The following is a 14,548-nucleotide window of genomic DNA, read 5'->3' on the forward strand; positions in this document are numbered from 1 at the left end:
AGAAGCTTGCTATTTGGCAATCACACCAAGTAAAGCCTTGCATTTCTAGATTCCCAACTTCCTGCTGAGTTGATGTTTGGACTAATCTGTTCCTAGAGTTATGTGTGACTCTATGATTAAAAGTCTGTCCTTGACTGGTGATCTGCCTGTTGTCAGTACACAGCCCCAGTGTTCCCTTTCATTTTTGACATCCATATGCAGAATGAATTTTGTTATGTGCACCAATATAGATGTGATGTATGACACCACATCAGGGCTGGGGCAGAGGGTTGGAGTGCAGGCTTTGGGGTGGGGCCTCTGGGTTGGGGCCAGGGATGGATTTGGGGGTGCAGGCTGCCCCGGGGCTGCAGTGGAGAGAGAGGACTCCCCCCATCCCTCTCGCTGCAGCAGCTCAGGGCAGGGGGAGAGGCGCCGCTCCCAGGCTGCAGCAGCTCCGGCGGGACTGGGCTGTGCCAAGGGAGGGGCATCTCTCCTCTGGCTGTGGCAAGTCTGGGGCAGGTCCATGCTGGGGCCGGCAGGGAGGGGTGCCTCTTTCCTGGCTGCGGCAGCTCCGTGCTGGGGGAGAGGCATCTCTCCCCACCGTAGCCCTGAGCTCTTTCGCGGGGCTTAATAGGCAGCTGTGTGGCCATGCAGCTTAGAGGGATCTTAGCCCAACTCTGAAAGGGCTTCTCTCCTTTCCCTCCCAGCCTGAGGTCCTGTGGTGCAGCCTCTATCTTTTTGGGCACAAGCAAATGAGGAGATTGAGATCTTTGCTAGAAGGAGGTATTGTCAAAGCCAGGGGTGTCCCATGGTGGGAGCCCAGCAGTGAGGGCTCTGCTAACTATGTTGACACTGAACTGGATTGTTCTGGGAGGGCTCTGGGTAATGATATGTCTTGCTGGTCTCTCTAGGTCTCAGTAATGGAGTACGTCACCGCAGTTGTGTGCCTTGGATTCCCTCTGCTCACAGTGGATGGGCCCAGAGGGGTAAGCCCAAAGCAAGGGTGAGAGTTCAGAAGATGGGATTGGTTAGGTAACCAGGCCACTGGACCTGTGAACTTGCTTTAAAGTCCAGCTAGAAGAGCAAGGGTCTGAAGTTTGGTTCTTCACCTGCCAGTATTTTCAAGTGTGTCTGAGCCCATCTAGTGTTTGGGGTGATGGAGAGCCAACAGTCTGGGCTCTGGGCAGTGAATCATGGTGGGGCAGTCTGGGAGGGAAGGTGCTCAAGAGTTTGACTGCATCCTTGGTGTGACAGCAGTGGTGTGTGCCTGTAACACATCTCTAGAGCCTCTCCTAGGCCCCACTCCAGAAACAGTTGTTGATCTCACCTTGTTTTGCACTCATCAACAAGAATGACTTGGGCAGACTTGTCTGGTGACCTGTCTAAGACTGATTCAGGAGTGACTTTGGGACCCTGGTGCCGCTCCGGTGATTAGTTTTGGGGGCTGTATGAGAAGAGTAGGCCCAGGCACTGTATTGAAGTATAGAAGGCAGGGAGTTCCATACAGGGGACAGTTCTGTACCAAAGCCTTGTTCAGGGCCACATTTTCCCACTGGGAAAATCCCCTTTGGGGCGTAATCTGGGATGTCCTGAAACTGCATGGTACAGGCCTATGACTTACTATTGCATGTTAGTCAATCTAGCATTGCATTTGGGTAGCTACAGCAGTGATGGGGGAAAATGCAGCGAGAGTGGCTGTCTTGGTAGGGGGTCAGTCTCAGCTGGTGTAAGTCAGCGGAACTACTCCGATTTAGACCATCTGAGTTTCTGGCTCCGTGCCTCTAGCATAAATGTATTTACTTGCCCCATAAAGGTTGTCAGGTCCCAGGCCTTCATATTCCATCGCCCAATGGCCCCTCTGTCCTTCAGTTTTAAAATGTCTCATTGTCCCATGCTCCTGCAGGATGTGGATGACCCCCTGCTGGACATGAAGACCCCAGTTCTCTTTGTGGTTGGTCAGAATTCTTTGCAGTGCAACACTGAAGCTATGGAAGATTTCCGAGAGAAAATCCGAGCTGATAACAGCCTGGTGGTGGTGGGAGGAGCTGATGACAATCTGAGGTATGGCTCTGTGAGAGAGTCCCATGCTGTTGGGATGCCGTCTTCCAGAACCATTGAGGAATGTCTGGTTGGGCCCATTGGCCATGCAAGAGGATTCTAGGACTTCATTCTGAAATTAGATAGGGACTGGATGGCTGACAGGATAAAGAGCCTTTTATTCCTGAGTAGTCAAGTTAAATCAGGCCCAGGTTGGGAGGAGAAACTTACTGCCATCAAAATAGCTATGTGGAATGAGTTGGTAAGACATGGTCCAGCTCCTTGTGGTCACGTGTCCACTTCACAGTTGGCACACATTGATGACCTTGTGGTAGTCAGAGCTTGAGTGGGCCATAGAGAATGTACTGTCCTCTTTATGGCTATAAGTCGTGCTTTTCCAGATCAAGGTGGAGGTAGGCAGGCAGGGCAGTGTGTGCAGGAAGCTTGTGCTGTTCCTGCCATCCAGGCTCTGTTCCATGGGCAAATAGCAAACTCAGTTCTCCAGGGCTGACAGGTTTTGCTTTTCACTAGCATGAGCATTCGTCACTTGGGGCTGATGGGTGCGTGTGGGCTGACGGACTGCAGCCGATTTACAGCATTCCTTTCTGCTGACAAGTTGAAAGTCCTGGGTGCAGCAAATATCCCCTTTGCGAAAGGCCAGAGAGCCTGAATTCTGTAGACTTTCCTTTTCCAAATCATTCTCGGCTCTGCTCTTGGAGGTGGATTTTGGCTGTTTGCAGTGTCCCTAAAGGGCACTCCTTTGGGAGGTGGTCAGTGGGAGAAAGAGTGCTGTGGGACTGGCAGGAAGCCATGGGCCACCTGCTCCAATCACACTGGTGTAAATCTTGAGTAACCCCGTTGATATCAATGGAGCTGATCTGCTGTAAAATGAATGTGGGAGGAGAATCAGGCCTGGTGGGCAAATTATGCAGGCACTGTCATGACAGTTGTTATGTGTAATTAGGAGCCTATAATAAGAATGATCAGAAAACTGGGGAGGGGTGTGACTTGCAAAATGAGCGACTAGCAGCGTTGAAAATGGAGCTTGAAGGGAGAAGGCGCATGTAGCCCTTCTGAGGAAGCTGTGGGCCTGAGTTTCAGAGCTGCCGGGCCACTTCCCGTTGCAGCCAATGGGAGTGCCAGGCACTCAGCATTAGAGCTGGGTGAACAATGGAGTTCTTGCTTCGCTGGCAAATCCAGAACATTGGAAAAAAAAGTTCAGCTCAGGTGGAAGCAGAACCAGTTTTTTGTTTGGAAATTTTCATTGAATCAAAAAGTAGAAAAAGGTTTGTGTCAAAGCGACGTGTTTTGATTCAATCCCACTTATTTTATTTCAGGCATTTTGATAAAAGCCAAGGAGGACGGGTAGCTGAGCCCTTATAACCTTGAACCCAGGGGTTACGGTTCTCTGGGGTGAGTGTCCAGATTCAATTTCCCCTTCTGCCCCATAGGGAGAAGGGGGTTGAACTTGGGTCTCTCACATTGCAGAAGAGTGCCTTAACCCTGGGCTACTGGATAGGCTGATGTTTCTCAGGCCTTGCCTACGCTGGCGCTTTACAGCGCTGCAACTTTCTCGCTCGGGGATGTGAAAAAACACCCCTCTGAGAGCAGCAAGTTACAGTGCTGTAAAGTACCAGTGTAAACAGTGCCCCAGCACTGGAAGCGCGGCTCCCAGCGCTGCAAGCTAATCTCCATGGGGAGGTGGAGTACCTGCAGCGCAGGGAGAGCTCTCTCCCAGCGCTGGCGCTGCGACCAAACACAACTTCAAAGCGCTGCTGTGGGAGTGCTCCCACGGCAGCGCTGTACAGCTGCAAGTGTAGCCATACCCTCAGTCTCTCCTGTTGAAGCTGTTCCACTTGTTATAAATAAATAAATAGTCATTGGAGCAGGGATGTGAACTTGAGTCTCACACCTCCCAGGTGTGTGCTCTTACCACCAGGTGATAGTCTCACTCCTTTTCTAGTCACTGTCATCTGAATTTCACCCTGCTCTACTCGGCACATTGTGTCCAGCAGATGGAGCCCTTCAGTTAAGCCCAATTAGAGCTAATTAGCCCCTACTTCCTGTTGGTGGAATCTCAGTAGCGCAACAAACCCTCATTTGATTATCGGCTTTCAAGCTAAGAATGTTGTCCACGTCGCGGTGGGGGCAAGGGAAAGCGGGGAAGAATGAACATCTGTTGACTTGCCCACCTTTTTAAATAGGATAAGCAAAGCCAAAAAGAAGGCAGAAGGCCTGACGCAGAGCATGGTGGACAGATGCATCCAGGTAATGAGCAGAGAGATCTTTCAGAGCAGTTTCCCCTCCATAGCATGACTGCCCAGTCATCTCCATGAGCACACGCTCCAGTGCTGCTGCCTAGATTAACTGGGCAGGGGTGGGTGGGCAAGTGAAATCATTGACAGCGTAGCTGTCAAGTGCCCTCGAGGTGAAATCAGTAGTCCTGACATGTTAACCCTTTGGATGCTGCTATCAGGGCCACAGTCCTGCATTGTTCCCTCTTGGTACATGTGTGTCCCACGTCACAGGTTCCAGCTTCTAGCAGTGGCAGTTTAGCACAAGCCCAGCCTCCTGTGCTAGACTATCTGCCCCATCAGTGCCTAGTTCTGAGGCATGCAGCACACTGGCTTTTCCAGTCATGGGCGTCTCTGAAACAGAACACTCTACTGAAGCATGGACTAGCCTTGTGCTTGTGAGGGAGGATGGAAACCTCTAGAACTAGTTGGTGCTGTTCACATTCATTTCACTTGTGACCCAGATGGCTTTGATGCTGCTTTACTGTCTTTGCTGATGGTACTACGCTCAAGAATCGCCCAGCAGCAGTTTTCAAGAGGCCCTATCTGCTGGGGTGGCTGTTCCTAGGTTATGGGCCATAAAGGAGGTGTATTTTTTCAGATGTCCTGATACATTTGACTGGCCTGGGTGGGCAGGTGTTTGTGGTTCTTCCGTTTGTGGTACGGAGAGTGGCATTCTTCCCTCCCTTTCCCAGAGAGCCACTGAAATCAAGCTTTAACACAATACCTAGTAACATTAAAAATAGCTGAATTCTTCTTGTCTTGAGCAGCATAGCTGGGAAGGTCTGAGTGGAGTAGAATCTAGCAAAGCCCTGGCTGTTCTCTCTGTTTCTGGAATCTTAATGGTCTCAAGAAATAAATACTAAGCTAAATTCCCTGCATACTAGCAGGGTAGTAACTGGAAGCTGCTTCTAGGCAAACCGTGGAGGCTAGTTATTAAGAGACGTCTGACTCTTGTGTAGGATGAAATAGCTGACTTCCTGACCGGAGTCCTCACCCGCGCTGACAACCATTCAGGCTCTGACCCCAGGGACCTTGATGCCGAGAAAAAGAAGAAACCACGTGACTTGACCAGGAGGGACCTGTCGTTCGACTTGCCAGAAAGAACCAGCAGTCCCACCTCCCCGGCAGCCAAGGTGCCAGCCTCGCCTTCTGGCTCAGAGGTAGGGACTGGCCCTCTAAGATGTGGAGCTGGGGAAGGCCTGTGTTTGAATGACAGTTTTGTGGGCTGTTTTAGCACTGATGAGCCAGGCTGTGAGAGCACAGAGATGTCAGTGTGTGGGGAGAGAGGGGTGCTTATGGAGGTGTCAGCTGCTCACGCAAATGGCTCTTCTAAAATAGATGAGTTGCATTTTAAGGTTTCCTGCAAGGCTTAAGAACATAAGAACGGCCATAGTGGGTCAGATCAAAGGTCCATCTAGCCCAGTATCCTGTCTTCTGACAGTGGCCGATGCCTGGTGCCCCAGAGGGAATGAACAATGATCCATCCATCCTCTGTTGCCCATTCCCAGCTTCTAGCAAACAGAGGCTAGGGACACCATTTCTGCCCATCCTGGCTAATAGCTGTTGCTGGATGTATCCTCCATGAGCTTATCCAGTTCCTTTTTTAACCCTGTTATGGTCTTGGCCTTCACAGTATTCTGTGTCAAGGAGTTCCACAGGTTGACTGTGGGTTGTGTGAAGAAATACTTCCTTTTCTGTGTTTTAAACCTGCTGCTTATTAATTTGATTTGGTGACCCTGAGTTTTTGTGTTATAAGGAGTAAACAACACTTACTTATTTACTTTCTCCACGCCAGTCATGATTTTATGGACCTCTATCATATCCCGCATTAATCGTCTTTTTTCCAAGCTGAAAAATCCCAGTCTTTTTAATCTCTCCTCCTAGGGAAGCCATTCCATACCCCTAATCGTTTTTGTTTCCCTTTTCTTTACCTTTTCCAATTCCAATATATCTTTTTGAAATGGGGTGACCACATCTGCGGGCAGTATTCAAGATGTGAGCATACCATGCATTTATATAAAGACAATATGATATTTTCTGCTTATCTATCCCTTTCTTAATGATTCCCAACATTCTGTTCGCTTTTTTGACTGCCGCTGCACATCAACTGAATGTTTTCAGAGAGCTACCCACAATGACTCCCAAGATCTCTTTCTTGAGTGGTAATAGCTAATTTAGACCCCATCATTTTATATGTATGGTTGGGTTTGTTTTCCAATGTGCATTACTTTGCATTTATCAACATTGAATTTCATCTGCCATTTTTTTGCCCAGTCACCCAGTTTTGAGAGATCCTTTTGTAGCTCTTTGCAGTCTGCCTGGGATTTAACTGTCTTGAGTAGTTTTGTATCATCTGCAAATTTTGCCAGCTCACTGTTTATCCGTTATTCCAGATCATTTATGAGTATGTTGAATAGGACTGGTCCCAATTCAGACCCCTGGGGAACACCACTATTTATCTTTCTCCATTCTGAAAACCGACCATTTATTTCTACCTTTTGTTTCCTATCTTTTAACCAGTTACCAACCCATGAGAGGACCTTACCTCTTATCCCATGACAGCTTACTTTGCTTAAGAGCCTTTGGTGAGGGACCTTGTTAAAGGCTTTCTGAAAATCTAAGTACACTATATCCACTGGATCCCCCTTATCCACATACTTGTTGTTTCCCTCAAAGAATTCTAGTAGATTGGTGAGGCATGATTTCCCTTTGCAAAAACCACAAATTGTGTTCGTCTATGTGTCTGTTAATTCTTTTGTTTACTATAGTTTCAACCAAGTTGCCTAATACTGAAGTCAGGCTTACTGACCTATAATTGCTGGGATCGTCTCTGGAGCCTTTTAAAAAAATTGGTGTTACATTGGCTATCCTCCAGTCATTTAGTACAGAAGCTGATTTAAATGATAGGCTTCATACCACAGTTAGTAGTTCTGCAATTTCCCATTTGAGTTCCTTCAGAACTCTTGGGTGCATACCATCTGGGCCTGGTGACTTATTACTATTTAATTTATTAATTTGTTCCAAAACCACCTCTGATGACACCTCAATCAGGGACTGTTACTCTGATTTGTTACCTGAAAAGAATGGCTCAGGTTTGGGAATCTCCCTCACATCCTCAGGTGTGAAGACTGATGCAAAGAATTCATTTAGTTTTTCTGCAGTGGCCTTATCGTCCTTGGGTGATCCCTTAGCATCTCGATTGTCCAGTGGCCCCACTGGCTGTTTAGCAGACTTCCTGCTTCTGATATATTTAAGACATTTGTTCTGTTACTTTTTAAGTCTTTGGCTAGCTGTTCTTCAAACTCCTTTTTGACCTCCCTAATTATATTTCTTTTACACTTCACTTGCCAGAGTTTATTCTCCTTTCCGTTTTCCTCACTAGGATTTAACTTCCACTTTTAAAGGATGCCTTTTGCCTCTCACTGCTTCTTTTAATTTGTTGTTTAGCCATGGTGGCACTTTTTTGGTTCTTTTACTATGTTTTTTAATTTGAGGCATACATTTAAGTTGAGCCTCTATTACGGTGTCTTTAAAAAGTTTCCATGCAGCTTGCAGAGATTTCACTTTTTGCACTGTACCTTTTTACTTCTGTTTTACTAACTTCCTCATTTTAGTTTAGTTCCCTTTTCTGAAATTAAATGCTATCCGTGGTGGGTTCTCCCCCTACCCCTGAACAGGGATGTTAAATTTTATTGTTATGGTCACTATTACTAAGCAGTTCAGGTAGATTACCTCTTGGACCAGATCCTGTGCTCCACTTAGGACTAAATCACGAATTGCCTCTCCCCTTGTGCATTCCAGCACTAGATGTTCCAAGAAATGGTCGTATATGGTGTCTAGAAACTTCATCTGTGCATCCTATTCCGAGGTGACATACCCAGCCAAAACAGGGATAGTTGAAATCCCCCATTATTATTGAGTTTTTGTTTTTATAGCCTCTCTAATGTCCCTGAGCATTTCACAGTTACTATCACCATCCTGGTCAGGTCGTCAGTAATATATCCCTACTGCTATATTCTTATTATTAGAGCATGGAATTACTATCCATAGAGATTCTATGGTACAGTTTAGTTCATTTAAGATTTTTACTTCATTTGATTCTATGCCTTCTTTCACATATTGTGCTGCTCCCCCACCATTATGACCTGTTCTGTCCTTCTGATATATTTTGTACCCTGGTATTACTGTGTCCCATTGAGTAGCCTCATTCCACCAGGTTTCTGTGATGCCTATTGCATCAATATCCTCATTTAATAGGAGGCACTCTAGTTCACCCATCTTGTTGTTTAGACTTCTAGCATTGGTTTATAAGTGGGAGGGTGCCTGGGCTCAGGGTCGGAGTGCAGAGGTGTGTGGGTGGGTGGGGCTGGGCTAGGGGTTGGAGTGCTTTTGGGGAGGCCTGGTCTGGGGGTCAGAGTGCTGGACGAGGAGGCTTCAATTCCTGAGTGCTAATCCTTGCTCTGATGCTGACTCCTGGTGTGACTTTGGGCAGGATACCTGCCCTCCATGCCTGAGTTTCCCCATCTGTAAAACAAGGATGGTGATATCAAGCTTGATCATCGGGGGTTGTGATGGTCAAGTGGGAACTACCGATCTGTGGCGATGTAAAGTAATTGCTACACCAAGCATTATAAATAACCCATCGCTGCATCCTGCCATGGAAACCTAACTGCATAGGGCTTCCCTTCTTGTTTGGGCAGGATCTGTCCAGTGTCTCCAGTAGCCCCACCTCGAGTCCCAAAACCAAAATGGCTGCTGTGTCATCTGTCCAGAAGTCCAGCCAGATGGGTGCCACCCAGCTGCTGAAGAGACATGTGCAGAGAACAGACGGGGTCCTGACACACAAGCAAGCGCAAGGTAACTCCCCAGCAGCTCGCTCCACTCGCCGCCTCCTCGTTGCCCTGGTAAAGGCTCTTGGGGGTGTCATTGTCCAGCTATGCTCATACTTTGCCCCTCAGGGCTAATCTAAAGTCTGCAAACTTCCTTTGGCCATGTGACGTTCAGATGGGGCAGTCTCCCCACAGCTCAAGCCCTATGCACCATCACTCCTAAGCAGTGGCATATGGGAGCTGACTCTGGGCAGGAAATGGTAGCCTCTGTGCCATAAAAGGGTGAGTCGCTTACAAGCCTTTGCTTTGCTATTGCCGAGACCAGGAAGGGTTTTTGCCCGTCCTGGTGGCCAAATCATCATGCAGTTGTAGAATGTCAGCCCAGTGAGTGTGGGCACATCCACTTGGGGGTGCTTGATGGGCTGGTGGTTTGTATTGATGAAGATTTTCTAGGGAGTAAAGAGTGGTTGGGGTGGGTCAGGCCACTGAACCGGGATGAAGATGAGGGTCTAGCGCAGGGGTAATCAGTAGGCAGACAGCAGGCCAAATCCAGATGCTTTTGAACGGACCCCAAAATCTTATTTCTTATTATCATCGTTGTTGTTTTTTCTGGAATCTGGGCCGTGACTGTACCTTGATCTTGGACCTTGACAAAAAATAATTGACTACCCTGGTCTAGAAGGCAGGGGAGGGCCAGCCACCAAGAAGGAAAGGCTAACCTGAGCCGTTTTTTTTGTCCTGTGGGATGCTGATAAGATCTTGGGATGCACCTTCAGTCGTGCGGGGAAAGAGGTCGGAAAGGTCTGACAGTCAGTGGTCTGTTTGGTGTAGGCAGGGTTGTTATAGCCATGTTGATCCCAGGATATTAAAGAGACCAGGTGAGTGAGATGATATCTTTTATTGAACGACTTCTGTTGGTGAGAGAGACAAACTTTTGAGCTACACAGAATAGGAGCGCTGTATAAGGAGCATGGGGGGAGGGATAGCTCAGTGGTTTGAGCATTGGCCTGCTAAACCAAGGGTTGTGAGTTCAATTCTTGAGGGGGCCACTTAGGGATCTGGGGCAAAAATCTGTCTGGGGATTGGTCCTGCTTTGAGCAGGGGGTTGGACTAGATGATTTCCTGAGGTGCCTTCCAACCCTAATATTCTATAAGTCATTCTATAAATTCGAAAACTTGTCTCTCTCGCCAACAGATGTCAGTCCAATAAAAGATACTACCTCCCCCGCCTTGTCTCTCAGTGGAGTGGGAGGTATGTTTTCCTCTGGAACTTGTGGATAATATTTTGTCACGGGTGGTCCATAGAAAGCCCCTCCTGGCAAACACTGTTGATTTAGTTGGGGTTGGTCCTGCTTTGAGCAGGGGGTTGGACTAGATGGCCTCCTGGGATCTCTTCCAACCCTAATCTTCTGTGATTCTATGATAATTGGGAAGTGGTTCTGCAGTCTCCAATCTTTCTTACTTTCTTTGCTCAGGACAGATCTGAACAGGCCTGCCAGTTCCCCCTCAGCATTACCTTGTGCTCCTGCTAGTTCTGTGCATTCTCCCTCTGGTTCACAGTAGGTTGCAGACTGAAACTTGAGTCCAGGTCTCCCACATGGTAGAGCAATGCAAGAACCGTTCAAGTCTGCTCTGGCCTATGTTTTAGCTGTAGGAGCAAGTTCCTGGCGAGTGTGAGAAGGGAACTGAGCAGGAGAAGACTCTGTGGTTGGTATCTTGGCAGACACTTCTGCAGGGTAAACACAGTCCAGAGGGAGGTTCATGGAAGCGTTGTGGCAATGAAAGTTTGCGTGTGCTAGTTACTGTTTTCCAGTCATTGCCAGCATTTCAGCTCTCAGATGCCCAGTGTGACTAGCTGTAGGGCGTCTGTGTGGACAGCTCCAATACCAGACATCACACGCCTGCCCGTACTTCCTGGAGGTGGTAGTCAGGGGACAGTTAGGGGGCTGTGGGAAGAATGGAGTGTAGTTTGGTAGTGCTTTCAGGGAGAGAGGGAGAGGGATGTCTCCAGACCTGTTGCCCCTTCCCAGATGAGTGTGATGCATTGCAGTTTGCGGGATCAGTCAGTGCTGTCTCCAGATGCCCTGAGACTGCATCACGAAGCTGTACTTCCATCTGTCAGAGTGAGTGGGGTCTGCAGAGCTCCCCGCTAGACCAGCTGTGAGTCTCAGAGAGCAAGTGGGGTCTGCAGAGCTCCCCTCTGGCCAGTTGTGGGTCCCAGGGAGCGAGTGGGGTCTGCAGAGTTCCCTGCTGGCCAGCTGTGGGTCCTGGGAGTGACTAGGGTCTGCAGAGCTCCCCTCTGGCCAGCTGTAGGTCCCGGGGAGTGAGTGGGGTCCGCAGAGCTCCCCTCTGGCCAGCTGTGGGTCCCGGGGAGTGAGCGGGGTCTGCAGAGCTCCCCTCTGGCCAGCTGTGGGTCCTAGGGAGTGAGTGGCGTCTGCAGAGCTCCCCGCTGGCCAGCTGTGGGTCCCGGGGAGTGAGGGGGGTCTGCAGAGCTCCCCACTGGCCAGCTGTGAGCCCAGGGAGTGAGTGGGGTCTGCAGAGTCCCCCTCTGGCCAGCTGTGGGTCCCAGGGAGCAAGTGGTGGCTGCAGAGCTCCCCTCTGGCCAGCTGTCGGTCCTGGAGAGTAAGTGGTGGCTGCAGAGCTGCCTGCCCCCCGCCTGTCACCCCGTCCAGTGAGAGCTAGCTGTGATACTGTAATTCTCTCTGATTCATTTCAGCTCAGTTTGCTGCTTTTCTGAAACAAAACATGCTGGTGAGGAAAGCTCTTCCTCCTGGCACCTCTTCATGTCTCTTTGGTGAGTATCTCCTCACTTCCGCTCTCTCTCTGCTTCCTTCCTCCTCTGGCTTTCCTCCATCACCTTCCTCTCCTCCTTGCACTGGTTTGGGGGGCGTTCCAGCGTGTGGTCCTCCTCTCTCTGCTCTTTGCTTTCTCATTGCTGTAGTGGGAGCTGAGGCAAAACAGCCACACCCCTCCCCTGGCTTTCCCTCTCTTTGGCAGGGAAATGTTCCCTGGGAGTGACATGATTTCGCAATGGTTTGCTCTGATGGACTGTGGAATCACGTGGGTGACCTGGCAGCTTCTTGTGGTCAGGAGCGAAACCCTTTGTGTGCTGGGTCTGACTGGCTGAGATGCAGACCCGAGCACGGGCAGTTGTGCTGTTGACATGGAAAGCACTTCCTTGATGCATGGTATGGGAAAGTGCTTTGGACAGTCTGTCGAGGGTGCAGAGACGGGGCTGCTTAGTGGCTGGCTGGAACATCTTTCCAAACCCATGGAGAGTTGGAGGAGGAACAGCAGAGAAGTGGGTAGGGAGGGCGAGGGACTCCTTGGGAAAGCAGGAAGGCAGTGCTGAATTGCATCCTGAAACGGATAGGAAGCCATTGTTGATGGCAGGAGGATGGGACTGAAGGAAGACACTGTGTGTCAGAGCCTCAGAGACCTAGAGATGAAGGGACCAGATTCATAGCTCAGCTAAATGAATGCAACTTCATTGCCTCCAATGGCATTGGCCCCTGCTGTGAAGTCAAGCTGAATGACTTGAGGTTAGAAGAGGCGAGTAACAAAGATCTGAAGGAGGATTTTAGCAGGCTTAGGCTGGTAGGAGAGTTGGGAGACATTTCAGTTGCTGTAGTACCCAGATCTCTTTCTGATGTGAGTCGCTTTGTCATGACATCACCCATCAGTGCCAGAGTGGGTGGCCCCCGGATGTGGGGAGTGCGAGTGTGATAGAGGAACACCTCTCTGTAAAGCATGGTGCATCATGGCATAGTGCTGGAGGCTTCTTGTCTGGACGAATGAAGCTCTGGATAATTAGTTGGAGACCCTTGGGACCGTGGGGTGCTGTAACTGGGTTCTCTGAGATACCAGGAGGTCCCCATCCCTTTCTCTGCCTAACAAACACACAATTGGTTATTGTCCAGACACTCCCTTCTTGGAGTTTGGCTGTATCCAGAAGTGATATAACAAAGCCTGAGGCAGGACTGTATAGACAAGTAGGTCCTAGTCTAGGCTGGCTACTTATCAAGTTCTCCCTCCGAGAACTTTGTTTTTTCTACTACTGCGTTGGAGGTAATGAGATCCACCTGGTCAGGCTGCCTGGGTGACTCAGCAGAATAGCTCTGTGCTTCCCCGCAGGGTCTGAACAACCCAGCAGCAGCTTACAGACGCAAGAAAGGATTCAGTACTTAACTGGGGTGATTCTTGCTCACATCCTCTCTGGATGGGAAGAGATTTTTCCCTGGGACTTATTGGCAGCAGCCCCACCCAGTTTCTGGAGCATCGAGCAGACAGCATCAGTAGGATCCAGGTGTGCAGTGTTCCACACAATCAATGGGCACTTCCGTCTCTGCCATCCAGCACTTTATGGGAAAATACCTTCGTGCAGTTATGTTGGATTTGCCCACTGGCAGCTCTGACAGTAGCTAGTGTGAACCCAGGGCTGGTCACACTGTCTTCCAGCCTGGCTGTTTCTGCGTCAGTGGGGCTGAGGAGAGCGATTCAGCCTCACTGCAGGAGAGCAGCATGGTGGGAAGCCATGGTGAAGTGGGAGCAGTAGGTATGTCTAACTGTAGCCCAGAGAGCTGGTGCCTGGGGGTTCAGCTGGAGCACACAGGGAGCATTTCCCATCTGGTGTGAGAATAGGAGTCTGTGTGCGCCCCAGTAACTATGTAATGAAGGAGGCCTTGATGATGCGGAATGCAAGGGAGGGGTGTTTGATCACTGGTTCCTACAGACTATCATGGGTGCTTTGAGGAGGAGTAGCATCATTTCCCCCTGCTAGTGCCATTTCATGGTGCTGCCCAGCTGATGGCGCTGTGTGGCGCGGTTGATGCTCAGGCGGTGTCAGGGTCTTTCACAGCGGAACTGACGATAGGTGATCAGAAACTCTCTGGGTAGTTCCATTCACTCGACATGTTCACGGTGCTGGGGAAGGTATTTAAGCTTTGCATGTCTGTTAGCACCCAGCACCCCACCTTTCTCCCCCAAAGGAGGACCCTGGGTGTAGGTGCAAAGATAACATGCATTGATGCTTGCATTGGGGTAGAGCAGTGCCAACAAATAAATGCCTAGCAGTAAAGTGGTTCAGTTGCACTCTCCCCCAGCAGTAGGTCAGGGCACCTGCTCCTGCAGAGTGGTGTCATTGATCTCCAGGAGGATGAAGGCTGTTCTGTAAGGAACTTGGACCCCAAGGACAGACTGTTTGTTCTACACACCCGCCCCTCTTGCCCCCACCCCTATAGGAGAAGGAATTAACTACCTCAGTGACTTTTTGCAGGCTTTGTATATTCTTGTTTCCCCCACAGCCCTCCCCAGCTTGAGAGTAAGGATTTAGAATTTAGAACCACAGGGCTGGAAAGGACCTTGCCAGGTCACCTAGCCCTTTCCCCTGTGCCGAGGCAGGGCCAA

At 49.5% G+C, this 14,548-nt stretch overlaps 1 protein-coding gene across 6 annotated transcripts in view; it reads left to right on the forward strand.

Annotated features, from left to right (window-relative positions):
• KANSL3 (KAT8 regulatory NSL complex subunit 3) overlaps positions 1 to 14,548 on the forward strand; it is a 65,375-nt gene that overhangs the window by 22,450 nt on the left and 28,377 nt on the right. For 5 of the 6 annotated variants that reach the window (XM_050937404.1, XM_050937398.1, XM_050937400.1 and 2 more), the window contains 6 exons: positions 891 to 965; positions 1,883 to 2,040; positions 4,221 to 4,284; positions 5,273 to 5,473; positions 9,014 to 9,170; positions 11,859 to 11,936. In XM_050937404.1, coding sequence (XP_050793361.1) covers positions 891 to 965; positions 1,883 to 2,040; positions 4,221 to 4,284; positions 5,273 to 5,473; positions 9,014 to 9,170; positions 11,859 to 11,936 — 733 coding nt within the window. The remainder of the gene's footprint in view (positions 1 to 890; positions 966 to 1,882; positions 2,041 to 4,220; positions 4,285 to 5,272; positions 5,474 to 9,013; positions 9,171 to 11,858; positions 11,937 to 14,548) is intronic. The other variant, XM_050937399.1, reaches the window with a different exon arrangement.

Source organism: Gopherus flavomarginatus, chromosome 2, assembly GCF_025201925.1.
Source record: "Gopherus flavomarginatus isolate rGopFla2 chromosome 2, rGopFla2.mat.asm, whole genome shotgun sequence".
In the NCBI taxonomy this organism is placed as follows: domain Eukaryota; kingdom Metazoa; phylum Chordata; order Testudines; family Testudinidae; genus Gopherus; species Gopherus flavomarginatus.